The sequence below is a fragment of the Neolamprologus brichardi genome, chromosome 1 (assembly GCF_056152115.1).
Source record: "Neolamprologus brichardi isolate AB-2024 chromosome 1, ASM5615211v1, whole genome shotgun sequence".
Lineage (NCBI taxonomy): Eukaryota > Metazoa > Chordata > Actinopteri > Cichliformes > Cichlidae > Neolamprologus > Neolamprologus brichardi.
In genome coordinates this window covers 40,656,464-40,679,598 of record NC_142104.1, presented here as the reverse complement: position 1 = coordinate 40,679,598, position 23,135 = coordinate 40,656,464, and the positions used below count along the sequence as shown (strand labels likewise).

Here is a 23,135-nt window from a genome sequence, read left to right as displayed (position 1 = left end):
ATGTGTCACATCTGCATTTTCTGAGCCTCAGCTAAGGTTAAGCCTCGCAGTGTTCTACCTTATGTTCACATAGGAGACACTCATCTACATAAAAGTGTCTCCTATTCACACTGTGACTAGTTACCAGATACATGCTGCACAACTAATTTGGCTAACACTGCTCTTCGTTATTATTTGAGAATGCGACTGTTCGCTTATACTACCTATTTTTGCTTAATATCAACACCATTGATAACACTGATTATCTGCCATGATCATGTTAGCTGGCAAACCATGTTTGGCAAGCTAGCGAAGTCAGCTACACACTGAATGAATCAGAGCCTAATGGTGGCACGATTATATCTGAGTTACAATAAATGAGTACAGGTAATATAAGGGGTCAAAATGTGCCAAAATGTGACAACAGCTTAATGAAAAACCACCTGCATTACAAATGATGAACAAATGATGACTCGGACTGCAATATAACTGTCCACGAACATGTGCTCAAGGCTTTTTATTCAAGTCTACGTGATTTTTTTTCTTTGAGCCGAGTTCTACAAACAACTCAATTCAATTCAATGTTATTTATGCAGCGCCAAATCACAACAAAAGTCACCTCAAGGCGCTTTATATTGTACAGTATATCCTATAATAATACATACAGAGAAAAACCCAACAGTCATATGACTTGCTGTGAGCAAGTACTTTGGCGACAGTGGGAAGGAAAAACTCCCTTTTAACAGGAAGAAACCTCCGGCAGAACCAGGCTCAGGGAGGGGCGGGGCCATCTGCTGCGACCGGTTGGGGTGAGAGAAGGAAGACAGGATAAAGACATGCTGTGGAAGAGAGACAGAGATTAATAACAGATATGATTCAATGCAGAGAGGTCTATTAACACATAGTGACTGAGAAAGGTGACTGGAAAGGAAAAACTCAATGCATCATGGGAATCCCCGGCAGCCTACACCTATTGCAGCATAACTAAGGGAGGATTCAGGGTCACCTGGTCCAGCCCTAACTATATGCTTTAGCAAAAAGGAAAGTTTGAAGCCTAATCTTAAAAGTAGAGATAGTGTCTGTTAGGGGTGGGCGGTATAAACGATATAAATTTGGCCAACTGTAGAGACAATACCGCAATAGCGCATGTTGATGGTGTCATCAAGCTGCGCCTGTTTTGGTCGAAAGCATTGCAGCAGCTGCAAACAACATCATCTGCAAATTATGCCGGGCGACTGTAATAGCAAAGAGACGAAGCACTTTTGGAAGATGGGGAAAGCCAAAAACTGCGCTTCCTCCACTTCCGTACCATTGATTCATTAATGCTGAATTCTCTCGCAGCTGCTCTATTGCCATGTTGTTGCAGTATACTAATGACTAACCTCGTATTGTGGATGGATTATCTCAGTTGTTCTCCTGACTGAAGTTTGGTCTGTTTACAGCATCCTGCCATGCAATTGCATTTGTCCCTAACCACCAGAAACCCTCACATTAACTTTTATCGAGTGGAAAAAGGTTAGCGGCCATCCTTCAGCTTCACTGTGCTAATGTTATGCTAACGTAGCTGTTTTGCTAGCAATCACGTAGCACATCATTATATACCAGCTAGCTCAACTTCAGTAACCCTACAAATGTCACTGCTCTTTAGTTTTCCATCTTCATTTATGTTGGACGTGATAGCAGAGCTGTACTTTTTAATTTTTTCAGAAATCTCTCAGTCAGAACATGCTATATCATGTTTAGGTGGAAACTAGCGAACTAACTTCCTGCTAACTTCTAACTCTGTTACATTTAATAAATTCTGTTTTCATGGATACCTGGATGTTAAACTGAATTGTTACACCTGGTAAAGCAGCAACACTGATCATTTTATTAAAGATGAAAGAATTTAGACAGTTTGTAACTCTCAGTGATGCTGCAGTGTTCGTTTGGGACCTGAAGCAGACGGAGTTTTGGACCCAGATTACTCTGCGAGGCTCCTTGCTACTGCAGCCGTAATGCTCCAGCAATCCATCAAGCGGTGCGGCTTCATAGCTTAGCAAAGTGAGACTAAAACATTTTTGACAGATTTCTGCGCCCGTGTAATATATAAAATTGGTTCGAGGTCAGTGAGCACAACCAGAATTCACAGAAGGTGCATTGTCGATTTTTGAGAAAATTAAAGGAATTTAAGTGTGCCTTATACTGTGTAAAATACGTTATAGAGAAGAAAAGAATATATCACGATATATATTGTTACCGTACATGCTTCAAATTATACCGTGATATGGATTTTAGGCCATATCGCCTAGCACTAGTGTCTGTCTCCCGAATCCAAACTGGAAGCTGGTTCCACAGAAGAGGGGCCTGAAAACTGAAGGCTCTGCCTCCCATTCTACTTTTAAATACTCTAGGAACAACAAGTAGGCCTGCAGTGTGAGAGCGAAGTGCTCTAATAGGGTGATATGGTACTACAAGGTCATTAAGATAAGATGGGGCCTGATTGTTTAAGACCTTGTATGTGAGGAGCAGGATTTTGAATTCTGAATTTAACAGGGAGCCAATGAAGGGAAGCCAAAACAGGAGAAATCCGCTCTCTCTTTCTAGTCCCTGTTAGGACTCTTGCTGCAGCATTTTGGATTAACTGAAGGCTGTTCAGGGAGTTTTAGGACATCCTGATAATAATGAATTACAGTAGTCCAGCCTGCAAGTAATAAATGCATGAACTAGTTTTTCAGCGTCACTCTGAGACAGGATATTTCTAATTTTAGAGATGTTGCGCAAACTGAAGAAAGCAGTGGTCAAAGGAGCTTGCAAAGAAAAGCATCTGGACTTCTTTAAGTTTCACACTTTCACACTTTCACACAGTTTCACACCTTGGCTCAGGCGATTAGAGGATCATCAGGGGGTCCTTTTGTCCCTCTGTGGGGGGATACTTCCACTAGCTTTAAATCTGGGACTCCCCACCATTTGACCTTAGAACTGAAGAAGCTTCTCGGATGAGAGGTGACACGTCTTCAAGTAACTTAAAGAAGTCCAGACACTTTTCTTTGCAAGCTCCTTTGACTATGATGACCTGGATGACTGAGAACCTTCACAGACATGAAGAAAGCAGTCTTAAATATTTGTTTAATATGTGCATTGAAGGATATATCCTGGTCAAAAATGACTCCAAGGTTCCTCACAGTGTTACTGGAGGCCAAGGTAATGCCATCCAGAGTAAGAATCTGGTTAGATACCATATTTCTAAGATTTTCAGGGCCGAGTACAATAACCTCAGTTTGATCTGAATTAAGAAGCAGAAAGTTAGTGGCCATCCAAGTCTTTATGTCTTTAAGACATTCCTGCAGTTTAACTAAGTGGTGTGTGTTATCTGGCTTCATGGATAAATAGAGCTGGGTGTCATCGGCATAGCAGTGAAAATGTATGCTATGCCTTCTAATGATACTGCCTAAGGGAAGCATGTATAATGTAAACAGAATTGGTCCTAGCACTGAACCCTGTGGAACTCCATAGTTAACCTCAGTGTGTGAAGAGGACTCTCCATTTACATGTACAAATTGGAGATATTATGGTCGACAGTATCGAATGCTGCACTGAGGTCTAGCAGGACAAGCACAGAGATGAGTCCACTGTCAGAGGCCATAAGAAGATCATTTGTAACCTTTACTAAAGCTGTTTCTGTGCTGTGATGAACTCTGAAACCTGACTGAAACTCTTCCAATAAACCATTCCTCTGCAGATGATCTGTTAGCTGTTTGACAATTACTCTTTCAAGGATTTTTGATATGAAAGGAAGGTTGGAGATTGGCCTATAATTAGCTAAGACAGCTGGGTCTAGAGAGTCTTTTTAAGTAAAGGTTTAACTACAGCCAGCTTGAAGGCCTGTGGTACATAGCCAATTATTAGAGATAGGTTGATCATATTTAAGATTTAAGCATTAATTAATGGCAGGACTTCTTTGAGCAGTTTCTTTGAACTGTTTGGAGGAAGTAAGTATTGAAGTTAACTCAGAAAGATCGATTGGAGAAAAAGAGTCTAAATGAATATCAATGGTACTGAAAGTAGCTGTAGATAATATTACATCTGTGGGATGATTATGAGTCCTCCAGAAGGTTTGCCAGTTATCTATGAACCCACATCGTTTCTTGGACACCACTCAGTCAGCCAGCAATCACTCCTGGTCTGACTGGGGAGGGGACCAGAGAAAACTACAGGAAGACAATTGACAATGGTTGCCGGTGTCTCTAGCTTCACATGTCTGAGAACAGAATCACCAATTACCAGAGTTTGACCCCCGGTGGGTGTGTCACAGAGTGGGAAAAAAACGGTTAGACACATGAACAGGTTGGTCATGTACCTGGGGCTTCTGTTTAAAACTATGCTTCCTCCTCACCGTCACCCAGCCGCCCTCTTTCCCCAGCTGCTTGGGGTCTGCCAGGGAACATCTAGCGGGGCCTACGCCATCTTCGGCTGCACCAGCTACAGGGGCCTGGCTAGCTAGGGGTGAATGAAGGGTACGAAGCCGAGTCTCCAATTCAGTAATCCTGGCCTCCAGAGCTGCAAATATGCTACATTTGTTACAAGTATCATTACTGCTAAAGGAGGCCGAGGAGTAACTGAACATCTGACACAATGAGCAGGAAAGTGCAGGAGGGACAGGTGAAGAGGCCATGCTGCTAGCGAGTCGGGTATGAGCTAAGCTAAGCTAGCGAAACAGTAAAGACACAGTGAGTGAATACTTTGGCTATAAGTTAGGTAGTGAGTACACAGAAAGTGGGCTTCGGATGAAGCACGTGAAGATTATACTATGAAAAAAGAAGGTATCTAAAAGTTTTTAATTAAATTGCCAAGCAGATAAGCTACTCAAAAACACCACTGTGTTTGAGCAGGAACAGGACATTCAGTAAAACAAACAGCTGAATAGCATTTCTTCATAAATACAGTACTTGGACTTCCAAAATCAAAACAAGACAGAAACATGACTTTTCTGGTTTCTCCTGTTTTGAGGTGGCAACAGATCAGTATAATCGTCTCATGCATTCAAATTCATTTCAAAGAGTACACAAACACTACATGAACTTGCCCAAACACATCTGTGTCAACAGCACTGGTCATATTCATGCTTGCTGACATGAAACCATAGTCAGGCAGATATAGATCTGAATAACACAGTCAGTCCTGACTTCTTCCATTATTAGGAAAACATGGCTACCACTTTAAACATCATAGATCCCAGATTTCATCACCCATCAACACAATCCTAATCCTTGATCATCATCCCATTGGAAGATTGTTTAGAAATGGACAAATGTTGGTCTCTCAATTCATTTGTTGCTATTGTGAGTGTTAGGAGTCAGACCTCGTCCTCCTTCCACCTTTCTGACAACATTTCACCATTTTATTTTGGTGAAATGTTGTCAGAAATCTCTTCTCACTTAGACTGCACTAAGGATGACAGAGACCACGAACACTTTTATCTGAGAGGAGCAGAGAAGATGAAAGGTAGAAAAAGGGTGAAGCAGAAGCTGAGCTCTCTCTGAGGGAGCTTCATACACAGGTCTAACTCTGTACTGCTTAAACCGATTCACAAACAGAGGCTTCGCCACATGCTCTGCAGGTTGACGGGTGTTTTCACAGCAGACGCTTGAGCAGACGCTGACAAACATTAAAGCTTTGTGAAAGTTTATAGCTGCATCTATGACAGCTGATGAGTCATTAAAACAATTTCCTCCGAGGGTTACTGATGTAAAGAGTGAGAAGAAGAAGGTGGGGGTGGCACGTTGTCACAGCTTACTTATCAAAACCAAAGGTCAACTTAAGCTGCAGGGTAAAAATCAATATCATGATAATTATCACTCCTTAATTTATTTAAACCCCAGGTCACATAAAGGCTATTTCATCCTGATCATTTGGGGATTTATTTCCACCAACTGCTATTATTACCATTTGTTACATTTTCTTGCTCTTTTTTTTACATCATTACAATGTCAGACCATCAAAATTTCACAGAACCCAAGATGATGCTTTTTTATTGCTTAGCCCTGGATCTATATACGATCAGTTTTCAGCAATTTAATTTAAAAAATAAAAACAGAAAAAAGCAGAAAATGATCATGTTGGAGGTGCTGAAAGACTGAAATTAGCAGCTTTTCCTCACTAAATGGCCAAAGTGAAGGTGATGTAAGCTCTTCTACAGTTGTGTACTTTAATATTCCCACATTAATCCATGTGTCTAATCTTCTAATGAACTACGATGGCATATGAAGCTCAATGATGGAAGGAAAAACTTTGATACTGAAGTTTCAAAGTTGTGAGAAAAACGTGGCACATTTGTAATGGATAACTCGGAAAATAGTGTTTTGTGGTTAAGGAAACTCATCACTTTGGGCATCAGGTTTGCTATGCACCATGCCAACATTGACCTAATTAAATTATGCTTTTGAATTGGGTTTAGCAACAAAGAAATGTTTGTGATTTTAGCTGAGAATCATCATATTATCATAAGCATGCAGACTTTGCAGAGATGCTGTTGTGACCTGGGTCCAAAAGAAAAGAGCAGACAAGAACAACAGCACAATGAACAGATGCAAGGATATCACTGGTTACATCTTTGAGCTATTTGAATGGGACTCGTGGTACCACAGGACACAATCTGACTGATTATTAAAGCAACTAATCCCCACAGTGTGGAGACTCAAAGAGGTCAACATCTTAGGCAACAGCACTAAAGTTCCATACGCTATTTGGCAGATGGACTCTTAGGATAAACCTTATGTTATAGGGATTCCTGGCTGCATTGATGATTTCCGTTGTTGGATGGAGGCATCAAATACAAATAACGATGCCAAGGTTGTTGCTGACTCTTATATTTAAAGCGTTGTGCTTGGGTTGTTGTACAGAGAAGTTTTTTTTCACATAACATAAAAAATTTTGACCCTTATTTTTTCCTACCTTCAGTGGCCCTAACATGTACCCAGCGCTGTTCTTCATATTATACATTTTGCACGATCTTGTACATATTTTTAAGTTACTTGATGAATAACTTGCTTGCATCGGTGGTTTTTAATATAACATAGTAAAAAGACCACTTGGAACAAGGATAAACTTGCGTACCACTCAACATATGAATTTCCACTACTTAAAGACCAATTATGATGTCATCTTCATTTTCAGTCCAGTCCTTTTATCTCAACAATAAGAGCAATTTTTATTTGCTAAGCTACCGAAGCACAAAAACTCATGTCCACCGATCAGGTGATCACTGAAAGGTGAAGTAAACAACACCGATCGTCTCGTCATGGTGGCACTTCTAGAGAGCAAGTGAACATTTGGTCCTCAAAGTTGATGTGTAGAATCACCAAAAACAGGCAGGCGTAAGGACTTGAGCGCCTTCAACAGGGGCTAAATATTAATGGCTAGGTGAGTCGGTCAGAGCATTTCCGAAGATGCCGCTCTGGTGGGGTGTTCCTGGTCCGCAGTGGTCAGGATCTATCTAAAGTCATCAGAGAAAGGAACAATGGTGAACCAGAGTCATAAGCGGCCAAAGCTCACTGATGTGCATCATAGATTATTGCGTATGGCGCTGCGTAGCAACAAACAAAGCGGGATGCTCACGCTGACCCTGTGGACTACCAAACGAGCCAACAATGGGCATCTGAGCATCAGAACCATGGACTAGTGGAATCCATGGTTTGATGGGTCAGAGCTGTTAATAGCAGCAAAAGGGGGACCAAACACAGTATTAGGCAGGTGTTCATAATGATCTACTTGCTGGGTGTTCAAGAGATGAACCCATGTTGTGCCTACACATAGGAAATAATCATGCAAAATACATTAAAATGCATCTTTAGGCACTTTCAGGTTGTCAAAAAAAACCAACAAAAAAAACAATTTGTTGACACTTCTTTAGTTGAATCTATGAAAAAGAAAATGCTAAAGGCAAAAATACAATAGTACTTATTATTCCAGACCACAGACAAATTCCAGATGTTTGACTTTTCCAACAGCCTGATCAAAGAAAAGTTGGTCACGTGGTTATGTATCCCAGTCCCCGTGTCAGGGCTAGACGAGTGGTGATTAGTGATAATAATTCTAATTGAGGGATAATGAATAATGTTGGCATCTCTTTTTCTCATTGAAAAATTAATCCTGATTTGGACACTGAAGACTTTCAGCTCAGTCCTAGTTATCTGCATCTCTCACATGTGGACTTGGGTGGATGACCCAGGTAAACTAACAGTAATATGAATGTACATGGACATGGACGAAACTTTTAGGGCAACTTCTTTGTATTTGTTATTCATCTGAGGCAAACACACTACGGACAACTGATTACTCACCTTTCCTTCACAAGGTTGGTCACTGCTAAGGAGCCAGCCCCAGACCTTTCCAGACTTTGTCTTTTCCTCACCAGCTGTCTCATAGGCCAGGCTGTTATTGTGACGCTGATCCAAGATGTGGAACATGTCCCTAAAATAGGTTTCAGCACTTTGAGTCTGGGTGGCCACAGCTCAGGAAGCAGCAGGTCATCTACTAATGGGAGGGTTGGTGGTTGTTTGACCCCTTGCTTCTCCAGTCTGCATGCCTAAATATCCTTGGGCAAGATCCAGAGGTTCAAGTTCAAAATAAGATTTTTTTTTCGGATTTGTGTCAGCTTTCCGGTGCAGATCCCTCCCATTGCTCATTATGCTGTTGAGCATATCATAGGACACTTTTCTCAGCTGGCCTCTGGCTGATATTTGAAGTTAAAAATTCTGTCCTCTGTGATTTAGCTTGCAAAACTGAATCACTGTATTAAGTGAGTGACAGATGAAACGCTGCTGCTGCCAGCGTGAGTTTAGTCCTCAGTCCACCACACTGCAAAGGCCATGCTCCCTCCCAGGAGGACCCAAGATCTCGCCTCAACTGCTCTTGCTCAGACGTTGCTAACAGGCTCCGTTCTTTAATCTCCTCGTCCAGCTTCCAAATTTTCAGAGTTGATGTAAAAACAGCAGACATATGGTGCCACACATGGAGCACCAACACGCTCATTCAGGCTGTGAGCAGATGAAGCAGCAGCTTGTTCATCAGCCACAGTTGGTGGTTCGATTAGTCACCTCTCTAGCAGGTCGGCACACTAATCGCCAAACCGTGAGTCTCTGCTTCACCTCCACCTGCGTAACCATCCATATTTCTGTTTCAAAGACCTCACTGCTGATTTGGACTGCACTGGTTCATACAGGGGGCTTAAATGAACCGACAGAAGCCACATTTCTGCACGTGAGAAGCCACAATGACCCAGTGTCTGCCACTGTCATGCAGACACAATGAAGAAAAAAGATATTTAACCTTTTTTTGAAAACAAAGAAAAGGGAACCATGTGAAATAATGCCCAAATAACTAAAAACATAGAAGAATTTTAACAATGGGGGGAAAACATAGAAAATTAATGATTAAAATGAAGAGTTTATTAATAAATAAACAAACATCTCTTTTTTTCATTATCTTTTTGTCTTTTTCCCCACACCTCCTGCCTTTTTTTGTTTCACTCTAACGCTGCACTGCTTTTTTACTTTATTTATCAGTACACAACAAATATCTTACTTTCACTTTGAACCAGGAATCCAGATGAACTTCCAGAGTTTTCCCTCGGGATGCTGCATTTGCTTACTGTACAGATACCACAGTATAATGTGTAATTAGCAAGATAGCAGCACTAAGTGAAGGCTAATGAGCAAGAAAGAATATCACAAGAGCCACTGCTGTTTACTCCAAAAATGCTAAAGCCTGAGCAAAACAAATCCCTAATGGATAAATTATCAGAAACTGAGCTCTAAAGAAAGAAAAAAATAGCGTTTCTCAGACACTGGATCAAAGCAGCGGGAGACGCCACTCAGCCTCAGAAATGTGTCAAGGTTTGTTTGGTGGTTAATAAAAGGGCCTCCTTCTTTGTCTTCTGTTGAAATGCATGCGTGGTTTTACATTCTGCTTTACTGAGGAATTATTTTCATGTTTATTTTTACAAAACGTGTTTTGTTTTTGTGTGGCGTTTTATCATTTACTGTGACCAACTTAGTTGTTTGGGGGGGAAAAGCTGCTACTAAATGCAGAGTGTAAAATCCAGGCCAGACTTGGATCCATCAGAAAGCTGGATGAATCCATTCTGTGTCTTAAGAAAAAAAAACTACTTCCTACAGGAAATATAAAACAGGCAGCTGCCATTTATATATAAGGCCAAACTGTAATGGACAGTAACTTATGGTTACTTATGATTATCGCACTCCTGAAAAACTACAGTCCTATATTCTGCTAGAGGCAGTGATTCATACAGCGCAGAGCAGAGTTCCTGGTCAGTTGTAGCATGCTGATGACAGAGTGTGATATGCCAACAGATATTTCCTGAAAGACTCCATCATGTGCTCATGGATAACTCCTGGATATCTCTGAGGTTTAGATAGCCAGCGCTGTCCTGCAGGTATTTTAATAGTTACTGTACCCTGCACATGTTGGGAGATATTTATAAACACAAATGAATGCGGAGACAGTTTGAGTGTGCAGCACATGCGGCAGAGTCATGCAGTGCATTCACAAAATGTTGCTAACGAGTTTGTGTAAAACGTTGCTGGTTCAGAAACAATCATGTCATCAGCTGCATGTAATTTCATCTGATGTGCACTTGGAGCTACGGCTGCTGAATTAATGGAACTGAACTGAAATTTCCATTCTGGCTTCCAACAGAAAAAGATGACTGAGAACAAAAAGGCCTTTGGCCAACAAGATCTATCAAGAGGAACTAAAAGCCATTAAAAGTCTTCTGTTCTGGATCACGAAGGGTCTGTCACCTTGTTCGCAGCTCTAAATCACTCCCTGCGTGCGTACAGCGCGGGTTTCCTGAGTTGTGTAGCCTGACAGGCCACAATTCGACCTGCTGACACCAGCAGTGTAGGATACACAACACCGGGGAACCACGGTTATTCTCACACAGCCCTTCTCTGCTAGTATTCGGTCTCAGTCTCGGTCATTTTCCATTACAATCGAGTCCCACCTTATGTGTGTCAGACACATGTTGTTTTTTCAATTATTGCCATCATTGTTTTTCAAAAATGGTGGTTTTGATTTTCTTGAAGGAGTTGCTCTCACGACTCACAGTGACATCAGCCAATCGGTGGCATGCAGTCTGTTGCGATCATGGTTTTCCAAGCGCTTGGAACTCCGGCGAGTAGGTTCTTAAAAAAAGAACCGGCACCAGGTACTACCACTTAATGGAAAACCCTAAAGACTGACTCGAGTCGAGCGAAGCCGATCCGAGTGGGCACTTGTGGGAAAGGGCTAAGAGTCACATCGAGCTCCAAATACCAGACAGCACTTTGTTATTTTATATCATAATTTATATTTGAAGTTCAAGGAAATCAACATGCGGATCCATCCACTGGAGCCCTTTTGGGAAATCAGCGAGCCCAAGCATCTTCTTTTTTTCTCTTCTTTTTTTTTTTTTTTTTTTTTTTTTTTTTAAATCGCTGAGATTAGAATTATTGTGCAGAATGTAAAAATGCTTTCTGCCATAATCGACAATATTTCTAAACTGTTTCAAATATTCATACTTTTTTCTGTCTTTTCTGTTTATGTAAACAACTGCGCGCACTTTTTGATCACAATGTCACCAGTGATGTCACCACGCTCCCCCTCCCCCTAAGAAACAGTTAAATAATCTCCTGGCTGTTGTAATCCTCTGACATAACAGGCTGGCTAAATGCCTCCTGCAGTGTTTTCTCACAGATTGGGAATCTGGAACAGACAGCATTAAACCACACACACACACACACACACACACACACACACACACACACACACACACACACACACACACACACACACACACACACACACACACACACACACTTTGCAATTATCAAGAAAATACAAATCAACTTGAACAGCTGTAAAGTTTCTTACTAAAGGAGAAGCACCTGAAGCTAAATGTAAGCATGTGTTTCAAATCGTTCATGAAACAAAGAAAAATGACGGTTTTGAATCTGCTGGGCAGACTAAAGCACTGACAGTTTGAACTCAATTAACCCTTTAAGACCTATCATAGAACCAAGTGCGCCAGAGCTTATATTATATTTTTACATAATTATTCAATTAAACGATCGTGTCTTTATGACTTATTGCAGACACATTAAACATGACAGTCTGGCCTCGTATCAGAAGCGCCGACGCATCACAGTGACATCAACAGCTGGATTTAAAAATTTAGCTTGAAGCTAAACTCTAGATGAACTCTGCAGATAGAGGTTTTTTAAAAGATTATGAAAGACCTGAGTTTGCACTTCCAGTTCAACAACCCTTCAGGGAATTTACCCCACAAATCTCCTTACAAAGGGCAGTGCACTTCTAGGTCTCGCTCTCAGTGGGGAAGAAGTGATCAGCCAGACCGCCAGTGTTTGTATTTGATAGGAAAACCTTTACCACAGTAAAAGTGCTGAGGCCTGTGGCAAGATATTTCACTCTGCATTCAGAAGACCAAAGTAATTTACAAAGTGCACTTCATTTTTGATTCACTGAGACCCGAAACACACAGAGCAAGGGAGCTGAAGGTCCATTTCCCATAAACCTCTATACACCCAAAAGTGCAACCACAGGGCTTGCCCTTCCAGTAACCATTAAACAGAACGCAGGTTTAAGGCACTTCATTTTTATACGGTGTATAATGTCAACATATAAGCATTGTTGCATCTCTACACAAGAAATAAAGCAAGACCTAAAAGGGAAAAAACCCAAACCACAGTTTTGATAAATTATATTAAATTAGATGACTGACTGCTACAAATGCAACAAAAACAACCCTGTAATATGTCAAATGAGACCGGAGCGTGCCACACGTCTGTGATCATGTGATCAACCCCAGGGCAGATCATTGTTTTGAGACCTTATTGCTAACTCACTCACTCTCGCTCTCTCTCACGCATCCACACACACACACACACAGAAACTGAAAAATAATATCTTATAGCAATAATCAATAACACCAACAGCATTTTTCCAGCTTCTGATCAGTACCATGGACAACAACTGCAGTCAGAGGTCGGGCGAATGGACACATTTAACATAAGTTTATGCTACAAGCTCACAATGAATCGACTACTCAGCTACAGATTGAGCCTTGCTATTGTAACCTGAAGACAAGTGTAACGTCTGTGACCATGGAACAAATGAGAGAAGCCCATGAACCACAGGTCCTCACAGGCTGAGTGGACAGGGGATTGTACCAAACAAGCACACTCATTCATAGAGTTACTCATTGAATAACTGTTTCCACTGGACTAATTTTTACATAAGTCAACCACACACAAGTCCACACATACATACATATGACTGCATATTTTCAACATATAAGTCGGAACAGCCTTTCAGTTCTTGACAAAAACACAAAGGAAATACAAGCAGTGGATTTCCCAGCATGCTCATCAGCCGTCCAAATGTTTCAGAATGAATACTGCATACATAAACTTGGGCTTTGGTCATGAGACAGAGCCACAAATGTAGTGGAGCTTTTTAACTCTGTCCCATTTTATCTAACAGAGGAGAACCTGCACATCCAGCAAGTCTAAGTTGGTTGGGGGGGCTTTTATGCGCGACTGCCCAGGAACACACCGTCTTGTAGTCCGCCCCTGCCCACACCTCGATTTTCTTTTCCATTTCGATGTGAAGCAAAGAGCTCCACACAGAAAAGCACATGGAGAAACCTGGAGCAATGCCACAAGCTTTAAAAAAAGAAATAGTTAATCCTCCTCCCCGCAACTTTCAATTACACGGAGCGCATCTCAAGACCGTATCGTCAACTTTCACAGACACCCCGTCTGCTGTCTGCCTCATCCTCCACCTCCCATACTTTAAAGTCCCACTAACTTGACTCACGTTTCCCAAAATAGCATTTCCACGATCAGTGAGGGTGTCGTGTTTCTGCGCTCCAACAGTTATCAGACACAACAACACATGTAGAGCTGCGCTGACAGCTCGGTGAGGATGAGCGCACACAAACCAGGGAAACCGTATAAAACAAAAAGCAGAGTGGAGCTTCTCCGTGGACCAACAATCATGTTGAAGCGCTGAAAGAAAACTCTAAACCCAAAGTAAAATGACACACACACACACCTTTTACACTCACCTTTCATGGCAGTAATGACAAAATACATAGTTATAATCCAGGCTCGTGGAGAAAACAGTAACACAGCTCCCTGTGTGAGACCAGCGGCAGCTCTATCAGCACTGTCATCCTCCGGCTGCTCGGCACAGCATGAGGATACATGTGACTGCAACGTCATCGTTCTGACCCCGCCTCATCACTTACCTGCACCTCTTATTGACACAGCTATCAGCCAATGAGAGGACACTTTTAAAGCACCGTGAGCGTACAATCTCAAAATTATATAAAACCACACAACAAAAAAAACCCAACACAAAAATATGAACCACTGATGAGAAGGAACACAGAATGACACCAAAGAAACACAAAGTACCACAAAGGGACACAAAATCAACAAAATGACCAATCTGCAACATTTATGTCAGTCAACTTTTGGTGTTGTTCTTACATCATCATGATGTTTGTCCAGGATCAACATTGCAACTGACCAATCACATTGTATAAGCAGTTAGCATTAGCCAAGAAGCTAGCTAATGCTATAAAAAACTATTACTAGCAAAAGAACATGAGTAACCTAAATTTGGTTAATAGCAAACCTAAATTGATAATACCTAATAATAATTTTTTTTAAACCCTGAAATGCTGAGCACTTGTTCCAGAAGAGAGTTTTACATAAACAAAGACATTTTTTTTCTCCTTCTTCCACATTCCAAAGATATGGCATCGCAACAAGGTGAGAGGCCAGTTGCAATGTTGATCCTGGACAAACATTATGATGACGCATGAATAACACCAGCACAGGAATATCAGGTAGACTGTAGTCAGGCAGCCTAGTAGTGCTGTACCACCTGTGAGGTGGTGATCCAGCAAAGAAAAAATAAAATCTCAAGAAGAGTTGCTTTTAAATGCCTCCAGTCATACTTTTAGAGCAGTTTTTATTTGACCTTACCAGTTATTCGCTGGTAAAGTAATGGCATTATGGTGCTGATCAATATTATAATTATAATGTTGCAATCTAAAATACTAAACAGTAACGTCAGTGAGGTAATCCAGACTGATTCCAAAGTCAACGATTCCGAAATTTGTTGCAGTACAAACATGCTTGTTAATGCTGTACAGTTGGACATTTAAACAGGAGAGTGTATGGAAACAAACACTCGAGAAACACTCTGAAGAAGGAAGCCATATTCTACACTGACTGTATTTTTAAGTCATTTTTGGTGTTGCATCATTCCCCTCCTCTCCACCTCACACACACAAACCAGCATGAACACAAAATGACTACAAAATGCAGCAGAGTCTCTTACACATAAATTAAATTAAATAAAAATAAGAACATTTTTTGGTTTCTTTTGTTTATAGTTATGTATTTTCCTCCATTTGGCTTCCTGGTGAGGCAGAAGGTTTCATTTAGATGGGAAGTTTATCAGATTTCTTAAAAGCAACAGCTAAAATGAAATGGGGTTCCTCTTTCCTCTTAAACAGCCTCAGCTCTAACTGAGACGCTGGAAAGTTTTCTTTGAGATGTCAACATAACCGTGGTGCATCATTTCTACCGATTTGTCAGCTGCAGATTAATGCTGCCAGTTTCACTTTTTACCACATGCCAAAGATGTTTGACTGGTTCTCTCTGTGACAATAAGTTATTAAACAGGCTTTCTCATTATTGTGCTATCTTTGCATTTTGGTCATTATAGCAGTGAGACGGCACTGCTATCGTTAGGTCAAATTGAAGAAAACAACATTCTTCACTATCACTGTGCCCCATAATTTAAAAAGAAAAAAAACCCTGTCATGTCGCAGGTCAATTAGTTCAGATAGTTTTTGGTAATGAAACCCTGGCATGAGATCTGCAGTGGTGCAGACAGATACATCACAAAGAGACAAATGAGATGCACAATAATGCCTAAAAATAGCAAGATTATGTCAAATAAACACAAAACAACACCCAATCACAGTTTTGCATTTGAAACAAACAGACATAAAAAATGACTTAATTGTCCACAACCACATGAAAAATGACATAATAGAGACAGGAAATAACACAAAGAAAAAACATAAAAATAAAATAAAGAAAGCCCTGAAAGTGATTAGCAGAAAAAATGGTGGAGTTCATGTTCAGTTGGAGTTGGATTTAGAGTTGTATTGCTGCACTGAAAAAAAAAAACACTTTTCCCTTTCAGGAGAGACGCAGAGGAATGTGACAAAGAAAAAAGCACACAGTCGTGTGGTGTCATGCTGCCGCCCTCCATCGCTGTGGTTGACAAAACAAACAGTTCAAAGAAACAAGAGGTAGGAGAGACATGAAAAGGAAGGAAGAGAGCACAATGCAAAGACAGACAGAACGAACAGCAAAAACTAAGCAAAGAGGAAGATAACAGAGGACGACGCAGCAAGAAACCGCTGAGAGACGCAGCTTCAGCAGAAATCTGTCAGCCAGTTACATCCAGGCCTTCAGCAGCACGAGTCTAAAGATATCCACCAAACCCAGGTTTGGAGTGCAGAGAACAAAGGACTAGCACGTCTTATTTGGCAAAAACGGGTTCATAGATTACACACACATTCACAATAAAACTGACATGAATGTTGAGATTTTCTTAATTAAGTTATTGCTAGTGCTGCCTCACATTCACAAGATTTTCAGAAAATTTGATCTCCTGAGATTCAAACATTATGTTCTCAATTTCAAAATCTTAGGAGGTCTCTCAAGTTATCATGTTCACAGGTTTTCAGAAAACTAAAACCTCTGACCATCAAGTCTTCTAAATATCTTGTAAATCCTCGGACGAGTTAGAATCAGTTTTTCCTACGTCGTCTCAATCTCCAGTGATCATGTTCCCAAATATTAGCGTCCAAGCTGCCCGCCCACCCGCCGGGGTGATGGAAAACCCATGTCAAGCACTTTAAAGCCAAAGCAACAGGTTTGGATATAACCCTACAGAGATGTTACAAACATTAACAGAGCACACAGTCTGATGCCAAGCAAAGAGATAAAGGGACAAGGAAAACAGTGTAAAAGATCTGTTTTTCCCGTTGCATAAATATAGAAATGGAGTTTCTGAAATGCATCACCCTTGTCAAAGTTTATTAATTATTATTATTTTATTGTTATTATTAAAGGCTTGTTCAGATAATCAGATGCAGAATTGTCAAAATGAAGAACCTATTACTCCAATTAACTGTTATGAAAGGTCCACCTTCACTTTTAGCTTTGGATAACCACCAACAGTTTTCATCTTTATGGAGAAAAATTCATACTACAGCCAGATAATGAGCCAAAACAAACCTCAAAGATCTGAGAACTACTTGAAGACCAAAGACGACCAAGGAGTCCTGCTAGTCATGGACTTTCATACACAGTTACCCAACTTCAACACCACTGAACATTTAAGGGGGTACTAGAAAAAGAAAAAGCCAAGCCTTTGAAGATATCACAAATAAGCTCTTTTGAACATTTTCAGGCAATGGATGGATTGTGTATCCAAAATTCTGCTCAGCACTTTTTTTCAAAGAAGTTCTTTAAAAGGAAGATTATTAAATTAAGCAACACAAGTTAAAAACCCAGAGTCCATATGAGAAACATACAAAACCAAACGAAGCAGAAGAGGATGAACTCAGATACATACACTGTTAGCATGGGAGGAAAAACAGATGAATGGCCATCAGACAATGGGAGAAACATACCTATTGACACACCCAGGGCACACTGTCCACAAATGAATGAGGGAGCAAAGAGGGAGGGACAGGCAATCACAAAGGAGGGAAAACAGATACCAATGGAGACAAGACAAAGGTGGAAACCATCAAGAGAGGAACCCATGAGCAAAGACATTTACCAAACCAAAACAGGACATGGGAATAATTACTAAGACATAGACTAGACCAAAAATGGACCACCAAAGACTCCAATCTGGTCCGGTGGACAGCTCTGAAAAATATGAAGGACCTACTCCAAGCCAATTCATACTACTACATATGATGATGCGAAGGACCAATAGAGCAGAGAAAAACTGGCATCCCAGTGCCAGAAAAGTTTGCTGTTGCATATTGCAGAGAAGGTATAGTAGAGCAGTAAACTGGCAACCCGGTGCCAGTAATGTTTATTGTTGTTTTTTGCAAATAATAGATAGGATAGGCTGTAGAGAAGCTGGCAACCCGGTGCCAGAAAGGTTTGCTGCTACATTTTGATAATGAAGCATAGAGAAGAGAGGAGGTGGCATCCCAGTGGTTGAAAAACTTGCTTCTGCATTTTGTGAACAAGGGATAGAGAAGACAGCACCTGGCATCCCAGTGCCAAAAGTGTTGCTTCTGCACTTTGTGAAGCAGGCATTGAAAACAGCAAAACTGCCATCCCAGCAATAGAAAGGTTTGTTTCTCCACTTTGGCGAAGCAGGGATAGAAAACAGAAAAACTGGCTTCCTAGTGCCTATCCAAGATAAACAGCAATGGAGGGGCAGCAGAGCATGGAAGTAGTGACTGGTTTCCAGCAGCGCATGAAATTGTGGTAGGGGGCGGCTGCATGGAACTGTGATGGGATGCTTCTTTTTCTGTTACCAGAGCTTGTCTATGCTACCTGGCGCTGGTGGGTGGGTCAAGCTGCAAGGCGCACAGCAGCTGCTGTTGGAAGTTTTATATATGCTTCTGCTCAACTGACTTTTAGATATGTGAGTGTTAAGAAGCTACAAAGTTAGAACAACAATGAAAAAAAATGCCTCTCTCTTTTAGGACACATTGTAACCGAGCTACAGTCCAGTCTGGATCCTCAACAGAAGAATACTTTTACGAGACCTTCCCGGAACATAGGAATGGCATGCCGTCTGAGTCAGCGTTGACGTGTGTCGGCTTTTTGGGTAAAAGTCACTTTATATCTGGATGGAGTGAAGAGAGGAGTTCTGATCCTGCTCCTCACATACAAGGTCTTAAATAATCAGGCCCCATCTTATCTTAATGACCTTGTAGTACCATATTACCCTATTAGAGCACTTCGCTCCCACTCTGCAGGCCTACTTGTTGTTCCTAGAGTATTTAAAAGTAGAATGGGAGGGAGAGCCTTCAGTTTTCAGGCCCCTCTTCTGTGGAACCAGCTTCCAGTTTGGATTCGGGAGACAGACACTATCTCTACTTTTAAGATTAGGCTTAAAACTTTCCTTTTTGCTAAAGCATATAGTTAGGGCTGGACCAGGTGACCCTGAATCCTCCCTTAGTTATGCTGCAATAGATGTAGGCTGCCGGGGGATTCCCATGATGCATTGAGTTTTTCCTTTCCAGTCACCTTTCTCACTCACTATGTGTTAATAGACCTCTCTGTATTGAATCATATCTGTTATTAATCTCTGTCTCTCTTCCACAGCATGTCTTTTATCCTGTCTTCCTTCTCTCACCCCAACCGGTCGCAGCAGATGGCCGCCCCTCCCTGAGCCTGGTTCTGCCGGAGGTTTCTTCCTGTTAAAAGGGAGTTTTTCCTTCCCACTGTCGCCAAAGTGCTTGCTCATAGGGGGTCATATGATTGTTGGGCTTTTCTCTGTATCTATGAAGCGCCTTGAGGCGACATTTGTTGTGATTTGGCGCTATATAAATAAAATTGAATTGAATTGAATTGATTTACGGAAAGATGGATGTAGCAGACCGGATTGCCGAGCGGTGAGAAAAAGTGCTATGAGGTTCCCAAGGATGACCGATAGAGTTTGGTCTCTCTGAAGCACCTGACATGTTGTTCAGAGAGTTTTGGTTTCTTGGATTGCCTGAAAGAGAATCCAATGAAATAAAGATAGAGAACCGGTAGGGGCATGTATAGAGGTTTGGTCCCACTCCTAAAATTCAGATAAATTATCTCCAATATGTTCATAGGGATACATTGTTGAGTTAAACTTCATTTCCACTGACAGAAAGGTTCCAAAGTTGCATGTTGAAATATCCATGAGCGAGATGCTCCATGTATAAATGGATAAATGTGGCTTGTAACGTAGAAGTGCTGTAGGCACTCAGTGGTGAAAAGTACCACAACAGTCCGTTCCATCTAATCATTCAGCTAAGACCAATCTTCAAACTCCTACTGAATATCAGTGCCTGAGGAAACTATTTTGTATAGCACTCTGATCGTTGTAGGATTTCCCTTTTTCAAGCACTTACACAGTTCAAAATAACAACCCGAACCTATGAGTAAGTCTCACAAAGCACCTAGCTTTAGGTCATAGCTTATAGGAACTTTACAAAATGCCTCCAGTTGACCTGCAGTAATATCCCCTCTAACACAGCAGTGTGGTTTAAGTGTCTCTCCTCCTCTCATGTTGTCTCAGCAAATCTGTGCAGTGACAGAGAAGCTCCCTCATAAAATAAAGCTAAAGATATATTTACAGGGCACCTCACCCACCATCCCACTCAGCTTCATAAAACAAATCCCGACTGAGCTGTGGAGCATCAGTGAAAACGATTAAGCTTCCTGAAAACAGCCATGCTGAGTAAATATCAAAGTGCTGTAGGCGAGAGTGTCTCCTGCCAGCAGAGAGAGGAGACTGAGGTGCAGCAGGAGTTTCATTCTTCCTCCAAATTGGCAGAACACGGGGATGATTTATGCTTGGAAAAGCCGCTCAGCCGATGTCGGAGCTCTCCACCTCCCCTCATCAGGCCCAGTCAGTAGATTCACAGCAGCATGTTAGGAGCTGTTTGGGCAGCGCCTGGAGGATCAGCGTTCCTCCCTCCGACAGTCCCACGCACAGACGACTGCAGGAGGATCTCACATTCATTATCCAGCCTTGTCAGCTCTAATGAGAGAGACTCCACTCTAGCAGAAGTCCCCTGTCACACATTTGTCCTCATCTATCCTTCACTCTCACAGTGCTTGCATGTTTTACAGTAAAAACCGCTTATAATGTTGGGGGGAAAACACGTTCAGTGTTCCACAGTGAATGGAAACTTCATTAAAAACTCATCGAGTGAATCGACTTAGACCACCTACCCTCAGAATCTTAGTTCAAGGGACAGCGGCCAGATTGCAAACAAAGGAAATCTATTCATGCAAAAATTTTGATAGTCTTTTGGCCCTCATGCTTTGGATTTAGTTTTACATTTGCTGTCTTGTTCTTACTGATTAGTCTCACCTATTCTTCAACACTCTCCAGTGTGCCTAAAAATGAGGAGCATTCATGTTATTAATACAACGTCTAGATAAAACAGTTTTACCGACCAATACACAGTGATGCAAAAACAGAACTCACATGAGTGTGTCTTCTTCACAGCTGCCGACAAACCTGAAAGACACAACAGAGATAAAGTGTTGCTTTTCCCCTTTTTTCAAATGAACAGATCCAGATTTTCCAATCTCATGTTTTTGTCTCTGTTGGTTTTTGCATTGGAGTCTGTGTTGTGCACAGCATTGTGGTAGCTATTGTTGCTAATGACAGTAGAATGAGAGACTATTAGCTCACTGTCAATGCAAGAGCAAGTGTAAGTATCTCATCTTGTGGATTTTTGCTGGGAATTTTTGTTCTTCCCATAGACGTCACTCCACAGAATGTTAGAGGCAACAGAGTGTGTTTGGGAAAGTTTCATACTTTGCCAATAAAATGAAAAAACAAACCCAAATCAAATGTTTACCTCCTATAGTTTCCCAAAGCTGAAATACACATCCACATTTATGAAGCTGATGTGACAGATCCACCATCCCCTACAGATCACCTCTGCGGGAGTCTGTCTACGGCGGTGGCTTTCCTACAACTAGTTGTACATTTCTGTACAATACTGACTTATTAACCATGACACTATAACCTGAAAGCATATCCTATACCTTTACTATTCTGGCTTTAACTGTTCCTAAGCCTGAACTCATTTACCACCCTGCTGTGTCCTGTCACGTTAACTTTGTATTTACTTTTTAGTTAGAATGAATTTAAGCTGATCCAGGAACTGAATTTTATCTCAGTACGAATAGAGGTTAATTTTTTTTAAATGTGAGTAAACCCAAAGTTTGATGGTGGTCCACAATTTGTCCCCTCCCTAACTGCATTGTCAGCCCTTCAACCATGAGGTAATTGACAGTCTATAAATTTGTTTATAATTACATCTGCTGCTGCCATGGAGGTTTGAGGCTCACAAAGAACAGTGAACACCCATAACAACCAAGAAAGAAATGACCTTTGAGTTTCCACAGGCATCTCAGTGTGTCATCAAACATAAAGTGAGGCTCATTATTTTGGGGTAAATGTGGACACTCAGCAGCAGAATGATGCAAAGCTGCAACAGCTCTTCATACTCTAGCTTCCTCCAGAGGGCTGTGGGAGCGACGGGGTGGTGGTTGGAGACGCTCTGGGGCCACAGTGACTCGACCCTCTGATAGGCTCACTCTGCCCATCTGGACGAGGTCACTGCAGTGTGTGTGTCGTGTGTGTACGTGTGTGTACACTAGTGTGTATGTGTATATCAGTAGTGACAGGAAAGGGTTGAGGTGGATTTACGACAGTTTTAGAATATTCAGCCTAGATTACAAAATGTTTGTGAGATCTTAAATAATTTTATTATAATAATTTACAAAGGTAACCCGCTTTTTTAAGATGTTTTTTCTTTTAACACTTTAAAGTTGAACTGAACTCTCTCTCTCTCTCTCTCTCCCCCCCCCCCCCCCCCCCCCCCCCCATATGTCCATGTACAAAAAAGTGCATGTAGTAGTTCCATCTCAAGTAGGGGGTGTAGTTGATGTTTTTTTTCCATTTCCTTTTTAATATGACACTTACTCACCACACATCACTGTTTTATCAGTGGAACAGTGTGTATTTTATGTACCTGGGTTACACTTGTGTAAGTTTGTTTGGTACAAAACTGAAAATGATTCATCAAATTTTAGACTGAAATTGTTTATTATTAATATTAATATTATTCTGTACTTTGTTATTTTATGCTTCCACTTTCCACAGTGCTGTGCAGTTTCAGGCAGGTGAGAAAAAATGCTGTAAACAAAGAATGCTTTCAAAAATAAAAGTGTTGATCATTTATTTTCATCAGTCAACAAAATGCAGTGAATGAACAAAAGAGAAACCTAAACCAAATCAATATTTGG

General features: G+C 41.2%; 1 protein-coding gene across 2 annotated transcripts in view; it reads right to left on the bottom strand.

Moving 5' to 3' along the window:
* The window catches only part of LOC102788101 (nuclear receptor ROR-alpha A-like), a 148,403-nt gene that overhangs the window by 26,949 nt on the left and 98,319 nt on the right, over positions 1 to 23,135 (bottom strand). Inside the window, exon 2 of one of the 2 annotated variants that reach the window (XM_087842141.1) lies at positions 21,301 to 21,333. In XM_087842141.1, coding sequence (XP_087698267.1) covers positions 21,301 to 21,333 — 33 coding nt within the window. Of the gene's footprint in view, positions 1 to 14,107; positions 14,265 to 21,300; positions 21,334 to 23,135 lie in introns of those variants that run through there. The other variant, XM_087842148.1, reaches the window with a different exon arrangement.